Raw genomic sequence first — 13,478 nt, forward strand, 5'->3', positions numbered from 1 at the left:
GATGGGATCAAGCGGGGCCATTACCCTCCCTGTCTTGGCCGCCTTTTCTACCTCCTTGGAGTAGAGTGAACACACAGGAGAGAAAGAGATTGTCACTGCTGCTGCCTTAAGCAAAGCTGCTTACTTCTGAATTCTTCATGATAATCAATAGCAGATGTGTGGCCAGCCCTGGAAAGTTGCATAACTGTCTCACGTTGCATTCGATTGCAATCGCTAGCCAACATGAGGGGGGTCTCCATTAGGCAGTTGAAAAGGAAAATTTTGTTTATCTTATCATAAAATTATTTTCTTGCTGTAAGTGGTAAAAGCAGTGGTTAGGGTGGAAGTAATTTGAATAGCACTGCCCTTAAACATGAATTTCAGTTCATGATAAGGAGGAACTTTCTAATGATTAGAGAGGAAGTGGAGCTTTGTTAAAGCAGTGAGTCTCTGTTAATAGAAGTAATCAAGGAGAGTCTGGATGAAGGCTTGCTGCCTGTGATGTGTCTAGGAGATGGCTTCACAGCCAGGAGAGGATTAGAATAAGTGACCTGTAAGTTTACTTCCAAGTCTGAGTTTCTATGACTAAGAGCATTGATCACTTTTTCCTCCTGTTCCTTTTCTGAAGGTAAGTCAGGGATGTATAGATGTGGCACTACCTTCTGGGCCCAGTCTCAGCCCTGCCTCTCTCATTCCTGGTGAATCCCTTTGTAGCCCATCTCAGGTTATCCCTGGTTGACCCCGTTAATCAAGGTACAGTGAGGTTTGGACCTTTTTTTGCTGGACCACACACAGTAAATTGCCCACACCTATGTGGGACTTCTGTACAGTCAGTATTTGCTGCTGCTGCTGCTAAGTCGCTTCAGTCGTGTCCGACTCTGTGCGACCCCAGAGATGGCAGCCCACCAGGATGCCCCGTCCCTGGGATTCTCCAGGCAAGAACACTGGAGTGGGTTGTCATTTCCTTCTCCAGTGCATGAAAGTGAAAAGTGAAAGTGAAGTCGCTCAGTCGTGTCCGACTCTTAGCGACCCCATGGACTGCAGCCTACCAGGCTTCTCCGTCCATGGGATTTTCCAGGCAAGAGTACTGGAGTGGGGTGCCATTGCCTTCCAAACGGATGCTCCACCACCTAAAATAGTCTGGCCTTATTCATGAAAGTGATTAGGGGGATTTCATAATTTTCAGTGCTTCATCACATTCATGACTCATTTTTATTTTTACTACTTTGTGGAATAAGTGGCATTATTCCCATTTTACAGATGGGCAAACTGAAGCTCAGAGAGGTTAAATGGCTTGCAAATTTTAGAAGAAAAGTGATAGAAGAATGAATAGAAAAATAAAATCCTATTGTCAACGAGACAGTGCTTACTGGGTTTATGGCAATCAGGCCCAGGTCTCCCAAACTGAGTCTGGCTTTCTTTGCCCTGCTTCTGGCAGCCTTACATCCAAGGGAGTTTAGTTGGGGTCTTGACTGAACTTTTAATTAAAAAAAAAAAAGTATTTGTAGTTTCATGTAGCTGAATAAATAGAAGCTATTAAACTTATGGCTTATTTAAAGCATTGAATATCAGTAATGGGATAGTTTTGATTTGAGGCTGTGATCTAAGCCTGTGAACAGAACCATCTGAGCATTCCATCCTAGAATCATGACCAACTCAAACTCTTTGGGAATCTCCCAGTACAGCAAACTTTGAATTATTCCTCTGCAAAATAAAGGTCTCAAATTTTACTTGAGTAGTTTAATAGAGTGAGAAAGTCTGGATATAGAAGACAGGAGGCCTGGTCTGCATCTACTGTTGTCTCAAGAACATTATTACTTAGTTTTGTGACCTTGAGCAAATTGTATAACCTCCCTTTCTTTAATTACATGTCTGTAAAATGAGTATGATGATCCAAGGGAGCTAATTGGGAAGTCTGCATAAAGCCTATGCAAGGCATAGTAAATGCAAGCATCCTAGCTAAGTCTTACAAAAGAAAGATCCAAAGTCATAAATTCTTCAGGTAATATTTTCAGACCTGATTTTGAGTGTGTGTGTTGTTTCATCGTCTGCTAAAAGTTTTTACTTTTCTCCTAAGAAAGATTTCTTAGGAGAAAAAGAAAAGCAAACAATGAGAGCCTAGGAAACAAGTGCCTCCCAGATGTACTGTTTTCTCCCTATGCATGCTCACCCCAGATGTCAGCACTTCTCATTTCCTCAGAATTATCCACTCACACCCAGAGCAGTAGTGAGCCTGGGGGATTTACGGAAAAAGCCATGGGGAAGACTGAAGAGCGGGTTTACACAGAACAAACTTCTGACTCCCAAGCACGGCCCCTGGGAGGCAGCTTTCCCCATCCTTTGACTCGACACTCATCGTCAGCCTTCTTCCTTGACTCACAGCACTTCTGTCCTGCCTCCCAACCTCCCCTGCCTCATCCCAGTACCAGCAATGCGTAAGCAGGAGGCCACTTGAGGCTCAGGGCTTGGGCTCCTGAGAAGGTATATGAGAGATTTCCACTGTCATTTGAGTGGCCCTTTCTCCACTTTTGGTAAATCAACCTTTCTTAAGGCATGAAGAGTGAGATCACTTGGGCTAGGCAGGGACTCCGGTGAGATACCCAATTAGCCCCACTCCTTTTGGAAGGTTAAGTGTAAGATGTCTAAGGAGCTTAAGAAGGATGCAGAGCCTGCAGTCACAACCAGGTGAGGCCAAGAACACAGGTCCCTCTGTGAGGAGAGGGACTGAAAGCCAACTTTATATATAGAGCATGGAAGCCTGTAAAGACTCTCAAGGGTGTAGACATAAATAATACAAGAATAGATGAGGAAAGCTTCAAAGTCAAATAGGAGAAAGCCACTTTTTATACTAAGTAAACAACTCTTTTTCACCACCCCCCCTTCTGACTTAAATGTTGTTTGTATAGATTCAGCCTGTCAGCAAGGCAGAAATAAAAATATTGATAAAATTACCATTTTTTTGCGGTATGGAATTCTTAGACCTAGAAGCTGTAAGTGAAAGTCATTCATTTGTGTCCAACTCTTTGCTACCCCATGGACTATACAGTCCATGGAATTCTCCAGGCCAGAATACTGGAGTACTAGCCATTCCCTTCTCCAAGGCTAGAAGCTATGCTGCTGCTGCTGCTAAGTCATGTCAGTCGTGTCCAACTCTGTGTGACCCCATAGATGGCAGCCCACCAGGCTTCCCCGTCCCTGGGATTCTCCAGGCAAGAATACTGGAGTGGGTTGCCATTTCCTTCTCCAGTGCATGAAAGTGAAAAGTGAAAGTGAAGTCGCTCAGTCATGTCTGATTCTTCGAGACCCCATGGACTGTAGCCTACCAGGCTCCTCTGTCCATGGGATTTCCCAGGCAAGAGTACTGGAGTGGGTTGCCATGAAGCTATAGGTCTATACAAATTGACAGAGACGCTTAGTCTTTTTTGCTGCAGAGAACTTACCACATTCTCTAATGTGATCAGAGTGTGGTTCCTCCTGGTTGAATTGTACCTTCTCTTCCCAATTCTGCTGGGCTTTTCTTCTAAGTCTGAACACTTGCTGACCTTCCCTGTTCTTGGCAGACATCTGGGCGGCTGTAAGGAAAAGGCCCAAAGCCCAGGCATTTTTCCAACAGCTTTATTGATGCATAATTTAAGAGAAGATGTTTCTGCTGTTCTATGATAAAGTTCAGTTGAGAGGTGGTGTTAATATCTTTCTTAGAACCAAGGTCACTTGGAAGGTTGAACTCCAAGTCTGTGATCAAAATTACCAAAATTTGCCAGTAAGCTCCAGGTGAGCAGAGTTCTTTTACATGTGACACACATAAATATTTGGTAATGACTGACTGAAAAAAAAGAAAAAGAAAAAGAAAAAGAAAAAAACCACCAGAAGCTTGGTGGTGATGGTGTAGCTGCTAAGTCCTGTCTGACTCTTGCCACCCCAATGGACTGTAGCCCACCAGGCTCCTCTTTCCATGGGATCTCCCAGGCAAGAATACTGGAATGGGTTGCCATTTCCTCCTCCAGAAGATCTTCCTGATCCAGGGATCTCAGATTCTTAGCTTGCATTTTAACTCAGGTGGCGTGCAAGTGGTAAAGAATCCGCCTGCCAATGCAGGAGATATAGGAGATGTGGGTTCGATCCCTGGATTGGGAAGATCCCCTGGAGGAGGAAATGGCAACGCACTCCAGTATTCTTGCCTGGAAAGTTCCATGGACAGTGGAGCCCGGTTGGCTATAGTCCATGGGGCCGTAGAGAGTCAGACATTACTAAGTAAGCTCTTACCTACATGAACGTAGGTAAGCTACTATTTTTAGGCTACTATACAGAGAGTGCTGTGGAAAAAATAAACATAGAAAGCTCTGCACAGTTTTTCTGATGATTTCATAGAACACGTACAAAATATATACATCATTTTAACTGACATCCTGATGTTACATATTATACAGTTGTAGTTCAGAGGAGTGAAGTAAGAATTCAGAAAGAGCTAATTAGAGGCAGACACTGAACTCATACTTTATTTTACTAATACAGTCAGCTGGTTTCTCCTTTTAGGTGGCTAAGGAAATTTAGATAAATTTGCAGTTAACCACAAAACAAAGAAATAAATGCTTCCAAACAATAAAACATATGTCTATAAAACTTCTGAGAAGAATGTGGATGCTTTCACATGGGGAAGTCATAGACTATCTGGAAATTTGGATCCTAAAGAAGAGTGGTTTTGGAGGAGGATAGGACAAAATGGAGAGAGGCTAAGATACACTCACAAAATAAACCGAGCCTGCCTTGCACTGGAGCTAGATCGGGACTTTGTTCCTTAAGGTGACTGCTGGGCTACATTTAAATACAAAAGAAGTTTCTTGCCAGGTTTCTTGAGGACCCCAGTGAAAGTCAAAGATCAACCTAGCTGCTAAAATGATTCTAAATTGGATTAAGAGGCTGACACAGCAGTGCTTTAACTGTTCATTCAGCAGTTGTTCTCCTTGGCTAACCTGAGCCAAGCTGAGGGCCTTTTTGTGAACCTAGCGTAAAAACAAGTCGGATGTTAAGGACATGTACTTTAACACACTTGTGTGGTTTGAACATAATTGGACTTGCAGAAAGACTTTTTATAAATCACTCTTATGGGGGCACTTTCTGAAGGAAGAGGGTAAAAGTGAGCCCTTCCTGTGACTGGTGAGATGGACTTTGTGTTGTGTGAATTTGCATAATCATCACCTTAAAAAGGTGTTGCGTCTTACTCCAATTATAGATGAATGGGAGCTATCTTTGTGAAGTTCACAGCCCTGGTGAGATGCTGCTGGGCTCCTGGCAGACATCTGTGGAAGTCTGGGCTGCCATGGGGGAGGGCAAAGGACAGATGGTGTGTGTGGGGTGGGGTGGGGGGACTTCCAGAATGATTCCTTAGACAAGACAGGAAAGGTTGCTTCTGACTAGTGAGGGAGCATGTCTCAGAATGACCTTCATGTCTCCTCCGTAAGTCTGAAGTTACAGAATGAAGTTACTAAGTTATTGCATCTTAGCAGCTCAGGATGTGTGGCACAGGGGACCTCGAAGTTAACTGGGACTTTCAGAGGGGTGCAGCCTGGTGAGGTCAGCTTCCGGAAGGCTCCACAATACTGATACTTTCCAGATGTTTCTCCTCTTTTCTCCTTTCTGACCAGCTATGTCTTCCTCTCATCATTCTGTCCTGTCCTTTCAGGGAATTGAGATGAAATACTGCCTGGTGTCTGGAGCGTGATAGAATCACTCAGCAGTAGGAAGTGATTTAATATCTTATATTAATATTTATAATAGTCTTCACTGCTTGTGACTCGCATAAACACTCTTTTTTCCTGTTCAAACCCAATATTGGAATAAAACGCTAGAGTATCTTTTACAAAAAATTACTTTTAATGGTGCAGTAGTTTGTAATAATCTGAGTAGGAGTTTATGGTTTTCAAAGCACTTTTTGCTTATATTACCTTATTTAATCCCCAGAATAAATCTGAGGAGTAATTAATACTCTTTAAACTCTCTTTTTCCAGATGAGGAAAGGGAGGCCCAGAGAAGTTAAATAATTCACTCAAGGTCATACAAATAATAAATGGCAGAACTAAATCTTAATTCAGACTCTACATCTGTATCTTTTGGGGAGGGATTGGGGGCAAGAGGAGAAGGGGACGACAGAGGATGGGATGGCTGGATGGCATCACTGACTTGATGGACGTGAGTCTCAGTGAACTCCGGAAGTTTGTGATGGACCTGGAGGCCCGGCGTGCTGCGATTCATGGGGTCGCAAAGAGTTGGACACGACTGAGCGACTGATCTGATCATTAAATTTATATTTACTATAGAGCCTATTCACTAAATTTACTGTAGAGCCTCTCTTCTTGTTTTTTGCCCGTATAAAACGAGGGAAATGATAGAAAGGAAAGCAGCTGGAAAATAAATTTATTAAAAGAATGTAACTTTTCTCACAGTTTCCTAATGGATCTTTCAGGTACGTTATTTGAGGACCTGTTGCCTTATATCTGTAGTAAAACTAGTGCTCTGCAAATTCCTCCATTAAGACAGGTATGTCAGTGGCAGCTCTTGTTCCCCCTTCACCAAAAGAGAAACTAAGGCTTCACAAAACTGAGACGTCTTCCTCTCTCAGCTGGTGGGCCCGACCAGGGGGCAGAATTGAGATCTCCTCTAAGGACTCTCCAGCCTCTTTATTCTCTCAGCGTTTCAAAAGCCTGAATACCTCCCCGACCCCGACCCCCACTCCCTGACCCCCGCCTTTGGCTTGCATCCTTCGAAGAAGAGAGTGGCGCCCCTTCCGTCTGGGAATAGCCCTTTGGGGTAACTGCAGAGCACTTAGTGCAGCCAGGTTGGGGTTTGAGTAAGTCATGCGGGTTATACTGAATGACTAAGCCTTCTGGTCTGCTTTTCCTGTGCAAAGGTAAGGGTGGAGTTCCCGCCTACCCGCACCTTTCTTCAAAATGCCCCCTTCCTGGACTTGTGCTGCAGGTCCTTCCAGCCTCATGGACCAATATCCACGTTACTTTGCTGCAAAAAATAATGTACAAAACCCAGCAGCTTTAAAATCCTTCATTTTGGGCCTTTAAGACCCCAAGACACAGAAAGTTAAATGGGCGTCGAAAAATGGAACCTAAAGATGGAGGTGCATGTCTTTGACCGCGTCTGCATTTGTGATTTATGTAAAACAGCAGAGATGTGCCTTTCTTTTCTTCCCTGCATATCGATTTCCCAGGCGTGGCCCATCCTGGGTCCCGGAGGCCGGCGCCCCTCTGCCGGGCCCCTCCGCAGATCAGCCCCACCTGCGTGCGCCCAGCCACGAGCCGCCAGGTCGCCCGCCTGCGACGGGCTGGGGCGCGCGGCCCCGGGGGCGGACTCCCGCCGCCCAGCTGAGACGCGATTCGTCACTCTTGCAAAACTTTCCCCCTGAAAATCCCTGCACCAGAACCAGCCCTCCCGCCCCGCGGAGGTTTTGATTTTAGAGACTTTCCTTCCTTTTTATTTTCTGTGTGCTGGTTTTGGCTGCCAGCTCGTGCAAGTACATGTCCGCGGTCGTCGCCCCTGCAGCCGCCTACCCGGACACCATGCACTTCGAGGCAGAAGAATCCAAGGAAGGTACGATTTGGATTTGGCTGAGGGGTGGCCCGCCAAGCTCTGCGGAGGAATGTGGAAGTAGGGCGGCGGGGTAGTAGAGCAGATAGGAGTTTAAAAGTGAGCGATGGGTACTTTGTCCGTTCTGACTGCGCCTTCGCTGCTGGTTTCAGGGCGACTGTGCCGAATACACTTCTCACCCCGCGGCCGGTCAAAGGGGAGGGAGGAAGAGTCAATCCTGGCTCTGCCAGCCCACTAAACGCTGCTTTCTAGATCTTTCTGGAAACGAACAGCCCCAGTATTGACTCCAAGAATGCGAAATGTACTTAGAAGAGCACTGCCTGCCTGCAGTCGGGACAGTAGAAAGCTGGATCCCCTGGAAGAGCCCTAAGAGTCCAGGGTCCCTTGAAAAGGGATTTGAGAAATTGGAAACTTTGTGTGTTTCCGGCTAAAGGGGGAAGCTGCGTGCGGGGGAGAAGTGAAAGATCTTTATTTGAGAAATAGGTTTTTTTTTTTTAATCCTTGCTGACTTTTCAGCAGTGAATTTATTTTGTTGGGGGGCTTTAAGGGGGCTGAGAGACGGCTTGTGCAACTTGAAACTGAGAAGAGTTTGTCTGTTTCTAACTTTGCCAAAGCAAAGGGTTTCCATTTACTCCTAACAGAGCGGGTGACAGGGCTGGAAAAGCTCCAACCAAAACACAATTATACGCTGGTATTAGTTCGGGGAGTTTATTTGTGTGTGAGTGTTTGTATGCTTTGTTTCCTGAAACTTTATGTATACAAAAGTCCTCTTGTAAGTTGAGGTAAAAGTGGGGGAAATGAGAGAGTAAGAGAGCAGACTGTGCAAGATTGTGAAATTTCTTTCTTTTTAAGTAGTCTCTTGGGAAACGGGTAAATTTCGAATCAATCATAGCAGCTCAGAAAGCCTGAGGAGCAGAAAGGAACCCCATCGTTTCTCGGTTTGGTAGATAGATACCAGTCAGGGAGAGCCCTGGAAATTTGTCCTCTTCTTTTCCTGATTCCCATCCCTAAAGTTAAGCCCTGTATTTCAAGATGTGGTCTCTGTGGGCTGAAATTTCCTTTATTGTGCTGTGTGAGGGAAGCAGTCAATAAAAAACAGTCTTGTTTAATAGAAATATGGGACTGGTGTGAATGAGAAATGACAGCCAGGAGCATTGTTTTTGAGCTTGATGTGGGAACTTGGGGGATTAATGTTTCTTTGCTGCCGTGGAGTCTGTACTGATGGAGCTTTGTGCTGTTGGAAGCTTTTCTTTTAAACACTGATGTACAACTGGGGTTGAAGGCACATGGGCTGAGAGAAGCCAATAGTGAACTTTTATATGAATTACAAGTAGCACTTACATTGGTATTTTTCTCCCAGGCATGCTTTTTTCTTTTGGGGAAAAACAAACAAACAAACAAAACAGTGAGGAGAAAGTGGAAAAACAGTATCCCAAAGCATATTCTTTGGGATACATTCTTTCAGCCAGCACCCACATTCTTCTTTCCAGCCCAACTCACCCATTGCAAGCCTGAAAACTGGAGGTGAAGAGGTGCCTTAATGCACACCCCCTTGTTGCTAACCTTTCCCTTCCCCTTGCCATCATTATATTCTGCAAATCTGTAGCAAATTGTCCTCCCTCTGTTATTTACTGAATGCTCAACATGTTTCTTTTTATATAATATGAGGTGCTTGAGTTTTAAGTTGATGGCAGTTAGAATAGGATGTAGAATAACTCTTGAGGGAGATTAAACAAATACTTTATTAACAAATGGAATCATAGTAGCTTCTACCAGGAAATAAAGGACTAGTGTGTGTATACGTGTGTTTGTGTGTGTGCGTGTGTGTCCCGGGCAGTTCTGACAAGATTTGTTATTGGCTGTGATCTAGAATCCTCTGTTTAGCTACCACCACTCAGAAAGGAGCAATGCCGTTTATTTTTATTTTTTAAAAAAGATTTTTTGATGTGGACCATTATAAAGTCTTTATCAAATTTGTTACAATATTGCTTCTGTTTTATGTTTTGGTTTTTTGGCCCCAAGGCATGTGGGATCTTAGCTCCCCAACCAGGGATCAAACCCTCACCCCCTGCATTCAAAGGTGAAGTCTTAACCACTGGACCACCAGGGAAGTCCCTCAGTGCCGTCCCTCAGTTATCTTTATTGTCTATCCTTACTAATTCTGTCCCTTCTCCTAAGCTTTTTTTTTTTTCTCCTTGTGGATTTATGTATCCCATCTAGTGTGAGATCACCACAAGTTCTTCACAGTGTCCGCATTGCAAGCAAATTGCCTTCCGATGCTTCATGCCTGATTTGCCATACTGGGAGATACTTTAAATCATTAGTCTGAACTGCAGTGAGAGACTAGTATATGTTGTTTAGGGTTGAATATGAAACAAAATATCTGGTTGAATTCAGAAATCCTTGCAGGCCAACATATTTGTGTATGTGAGTAAATGTAGAAGCAAATGACTGGGGATATTGTTAAGCCACCATAGCTTAGGACAAACTTGACTCTGTGCCAGGAGTGCTGAACCTCCGTCCTCAGTCAAAAGCTACCTCCTAAAGAATCAATTTAATTTTTCCTGCTTACAAATGAATAGGTGATTGTGCTTGAGTCTTAAACAGAGAAAAAGAACTCAGACCTTGCTCGATTAGAAGCTGAGTGAGTTTAAGATATCCTGGCATAATATGAATAGGAAAGCAAGAGAAAGGGAGGAAGAAACCTACTTTATTAAACAGGGGAAGACTGTTGAAAAAAGAATATCAACAGTTTCCTATGGATGGGGGCTTCCTGAGGAGATGCGTTGATGGCCATATTTTTGGCATTTAATTGATTCCTGTTGAATAAATTTCTTAATTATGAGGTAGGAGAAATGAATCGCAGTTAAGATCTCTGCAGATCTTTCTAGTGCTAAGCATCGAGGGGTCTGGGGCTCCTCTGACTTGGTTATTGAAGCTTTGGTACCAAAAAATGAGGAGGCCACTATTAAGAAACTGCTTTGGGAGGGCTGAGCTGTGAGTGAGCTCGGCTCCCCCTCTCTTGCCCATAATAGCACTTCCCGCCACCGCCTCACCTAGTTCTCTCATGCCTCACCAGGACTGCTATTTCACAAAGAAAACAGTAGCCATTAGGCAACTCCCTCACTTCCTGCTTTCAGACCGACAGATTCACCTTTATCCACACCCATCCTCCCAGTGTCTGTGGAACAGGCGTGGTTCCTGTTGGAAGGAGCGGAAGGAGGCTCCTTCCACTGTGGGCTCCTCACTGCACCAGTTGGCCTCACGTCTTTCCTGGCTCCTTCCCTTCTCTGTATAGATGGGCCCAAGCTCCCTACTTTGGGGGTGTTGGCACTTGATGATCTTTCTGCCTGAAATTCTTCTCCCCACCTGACCCCCTTTCCCTGGTCGGGTTTTTGGGTTGGAAGGCCCTTTCTGAAACTCCAACTTTAAAATCCCTTACTGCAGTCTCTCAGAACACCTAACCTTTTTGTGGCCAATACCACATTGTTTAGCATCTTTCTCTAGACCACAAGCTCTTGAGGGCAAGACCATGTCTGTTTTATTCCCCACTGGGTCTCCAAGACCTATGCAATGAGAGGTGATCATTCAGTATTTATAAAATGAATGAATGATCTTCATTCCTTAGAGGTAATCCTCAGTATTTTGTTAATTTTAGGCATATATTTCTCCTATAAAATGAACCTGCTTTTTTTTTTTTTATTTTTTACCTTTTGCATGATGCCTACTTTCTCACTCTTCGTCATCCTTCATCCACTGAAGTCAGTCTTTTTCTCCATTCAGTTCAGTTCAGTCGCTCAGTCGTGTCCAACTCTTTGTGACCCCATGAATCGCAGCACGCCAGGCCTCCCTGTCTATCACCAACTCCCGGAGTTCACTCAGACTCATGTCCATTGAGTCAGTGATGCCATTACTCCACTGAAATTACCCAAATCACCAGTGACTTCCCAGGTGCCAAAACCACCAGTGAAACCACCAGCATTCATATTTTCGTCCCGATCTTACTTGACTTGGTTTTGCAGTGCTTAACACTAGAAGACCAGTGTCCTGGCAGTCCTAGATTCCTTCCTTTGTTCCTATACCTCTACACTCTCTAGCTGTTTCTTTCTAATCTCTTAGAGCACCAGTCTAGGCTTTTCTAAAAGTTACCTCTACAGCCAGCTGCCTGGTAAACACTATGCTTCTTTTTTTAGAGTGCAGTATAGCTGGTTTACAGTGTTGTGTTAGTTTCAGGTGTACAGCAAAGTGGTTCTATGTGTGTGTGGAGCAAAGTGGTTCTATGTGTGTGTGATATATATATAATATAAAATGTATATTATATTATTAACATTATATTAATATATTTATGTATATTATATAAAATCATATAATATATATATAATATTCTCTTCCATTATAGTTTGTTGTAAGATATTGAATATAGCTCCCTGTGCTATACAGTAGGACGCTGTTGGTTATCTATTTTATATATAGTAGTTTATACCCAGCTCCTAATTTCTCCCTCCCATCCCTTTTCCCCTTTGGTAACCATAAGTTTGTTTTCTATGTCTGTGAGTCCCGGTAAACACCATGTTTTGACTGTCATATGGGTATCTCACATTCAACAGATCTGCACTGAGCCTGTCATTTCCTACTCTTCACAAATCTCACCCTCCTTTTGTCTCATCACTGAATATCACAGCACTCTTTTTAGCTTCCAAACTGCAAATCTGCTAGTTGTCCTTAATCCCGCCCTCTCCTTTATCTTCAGCTTCCACTTGGCACTTCCTCCTCCTCATTATCTGTTGAGTGCATCTCCTTCTCTTCATTTTCCTGGACCCTGCCTTGCTTCAGGTCCTCAGTATTTGTGCCTTCATGAATACAATAACTACCTCTCTCATCAGGATTCTTGGTTGCAACAAATGGAAATTGATTCCTGCTAGGAAAAATCCCTTGGACGGAGGAGCCTAGTAGGCTGCAGTCCATGGGGTCGCTAAGAGTCGGACACGACTGAGCGACTTCACTTTCACTTTTCACTTTCATGCATTAGAGAAAGAAATGGCAACCCACTCCAGTATTCTTGCCTGGAGAATCCCAGGGACGGGGGAGCCTGGTGGGCTGCCATCTATAGGGTTGCACAGAGTCAGACATGACTGAAGCGACTTAGCAGCAGCAGCAGCAACAGCAGAATCATGAGGAATGGATTGAAATGAAGGATGTCTTGAAAGTTTACTGGGTTAGTTCACACATCCCCAGAAAGAATTAGCCTCTGAAAGATACATCAGGAAATGCAGCCAAGAATCTCCTGGTTAGGACCTCACGATGGCCTTGGCCTCCTGTGTATTTTTCAGTTCCGTCTCAGATGGGACTCCAGATGTGCCTGAATATTTAGTCATGCTCCACATTTAAAAATCTCAGAAATAAGCCAGCTGTTTGTCAGCACTAGGTTGTGTCCTTGCCCTTGCTACTTGAGGGAGAGATATCCTCTGGTTCCAGCTTTGCTACAACCACTTGCAAAATGAGGGTTTCTTCAGAATTAGGAAGGGACTTCTGATGTGGATCACCAAAACAGCAACAGACATCTACCATTCCATGGGACTGGTCCATGCGGCCCTGGTGCTACCCTGCGTATTTACTTCCTCGTTCCCTCAGCAAACGTTTCCTTTGTTGGGCTCACTCTCTTGCCCCTCCTCAAGTGGGTAACGTGTCCAGCAGGACCCAGTCTGGAGTCGAGGATCTTTCACAGGGTTCCCATAATACCCTGTACTTCCTGCAGTTTTACCTTGTTTTCATGTATTACAGCCATTAGTCTTCTTTTCCGTTGCCTCCTCTGTGTTATGAGTTTGTTTTCTTTTTTTTTCCTCTTCAGTAAGCAAGATTTGTGCATGGTTTGTTTTTGCTTGACCTAGGACCTCTATTTAGGAGGG

General features: G+C 44.1%; 1 protein-coding gene across 5 annotated transcripts in view; it reads left to right on the top strand.

Annotated features, from left to right (window-relative positions):
* TNFAIP8 (TNF alpha induced protein 8) overlaps nucleotides 1-13,478 on the top strand; it is a 143,258-nt gene that overhangs the window by 89,768 nt on the left and 40,012 nt on the right. Inside the window, exon 1 of one of the 5 annotated variants that reach the window (XM_006078091.3) lies at nucleotides 7,349-7,575. The exons of the other annotated variants lie outside the window; for them this stretch is intronic. Coding sequence (XP_006078153.1) covers nucleotides 7,503-7,575 — 73 coding nt within the window. The 5' untranslated portion in view covers nucleotides 7,349-7,502. Of the gene's footprint in view, nucleotides 1-7,348; nucleotides 7,576-13,478 lie in introns of those variants that run through there. 5 annotated transcript variants of the gene reach the window in all.

Source organism: Bubalus bubalis, chromosome 9, assembly GCF_019923935.1.
Source record: "Bubalus bubalis isolate 160015118507 breed Murrah chromosome 9, NDDB_SH_1, whole genome shotgun sequence".
In the NCBI taxonomy this organism is placed as follows: Eukaryota; Metazoa; Chordata; class Mammalia; order Artiodactyla; family Bovidae; genus Bubalus; species Bubalus bubalis.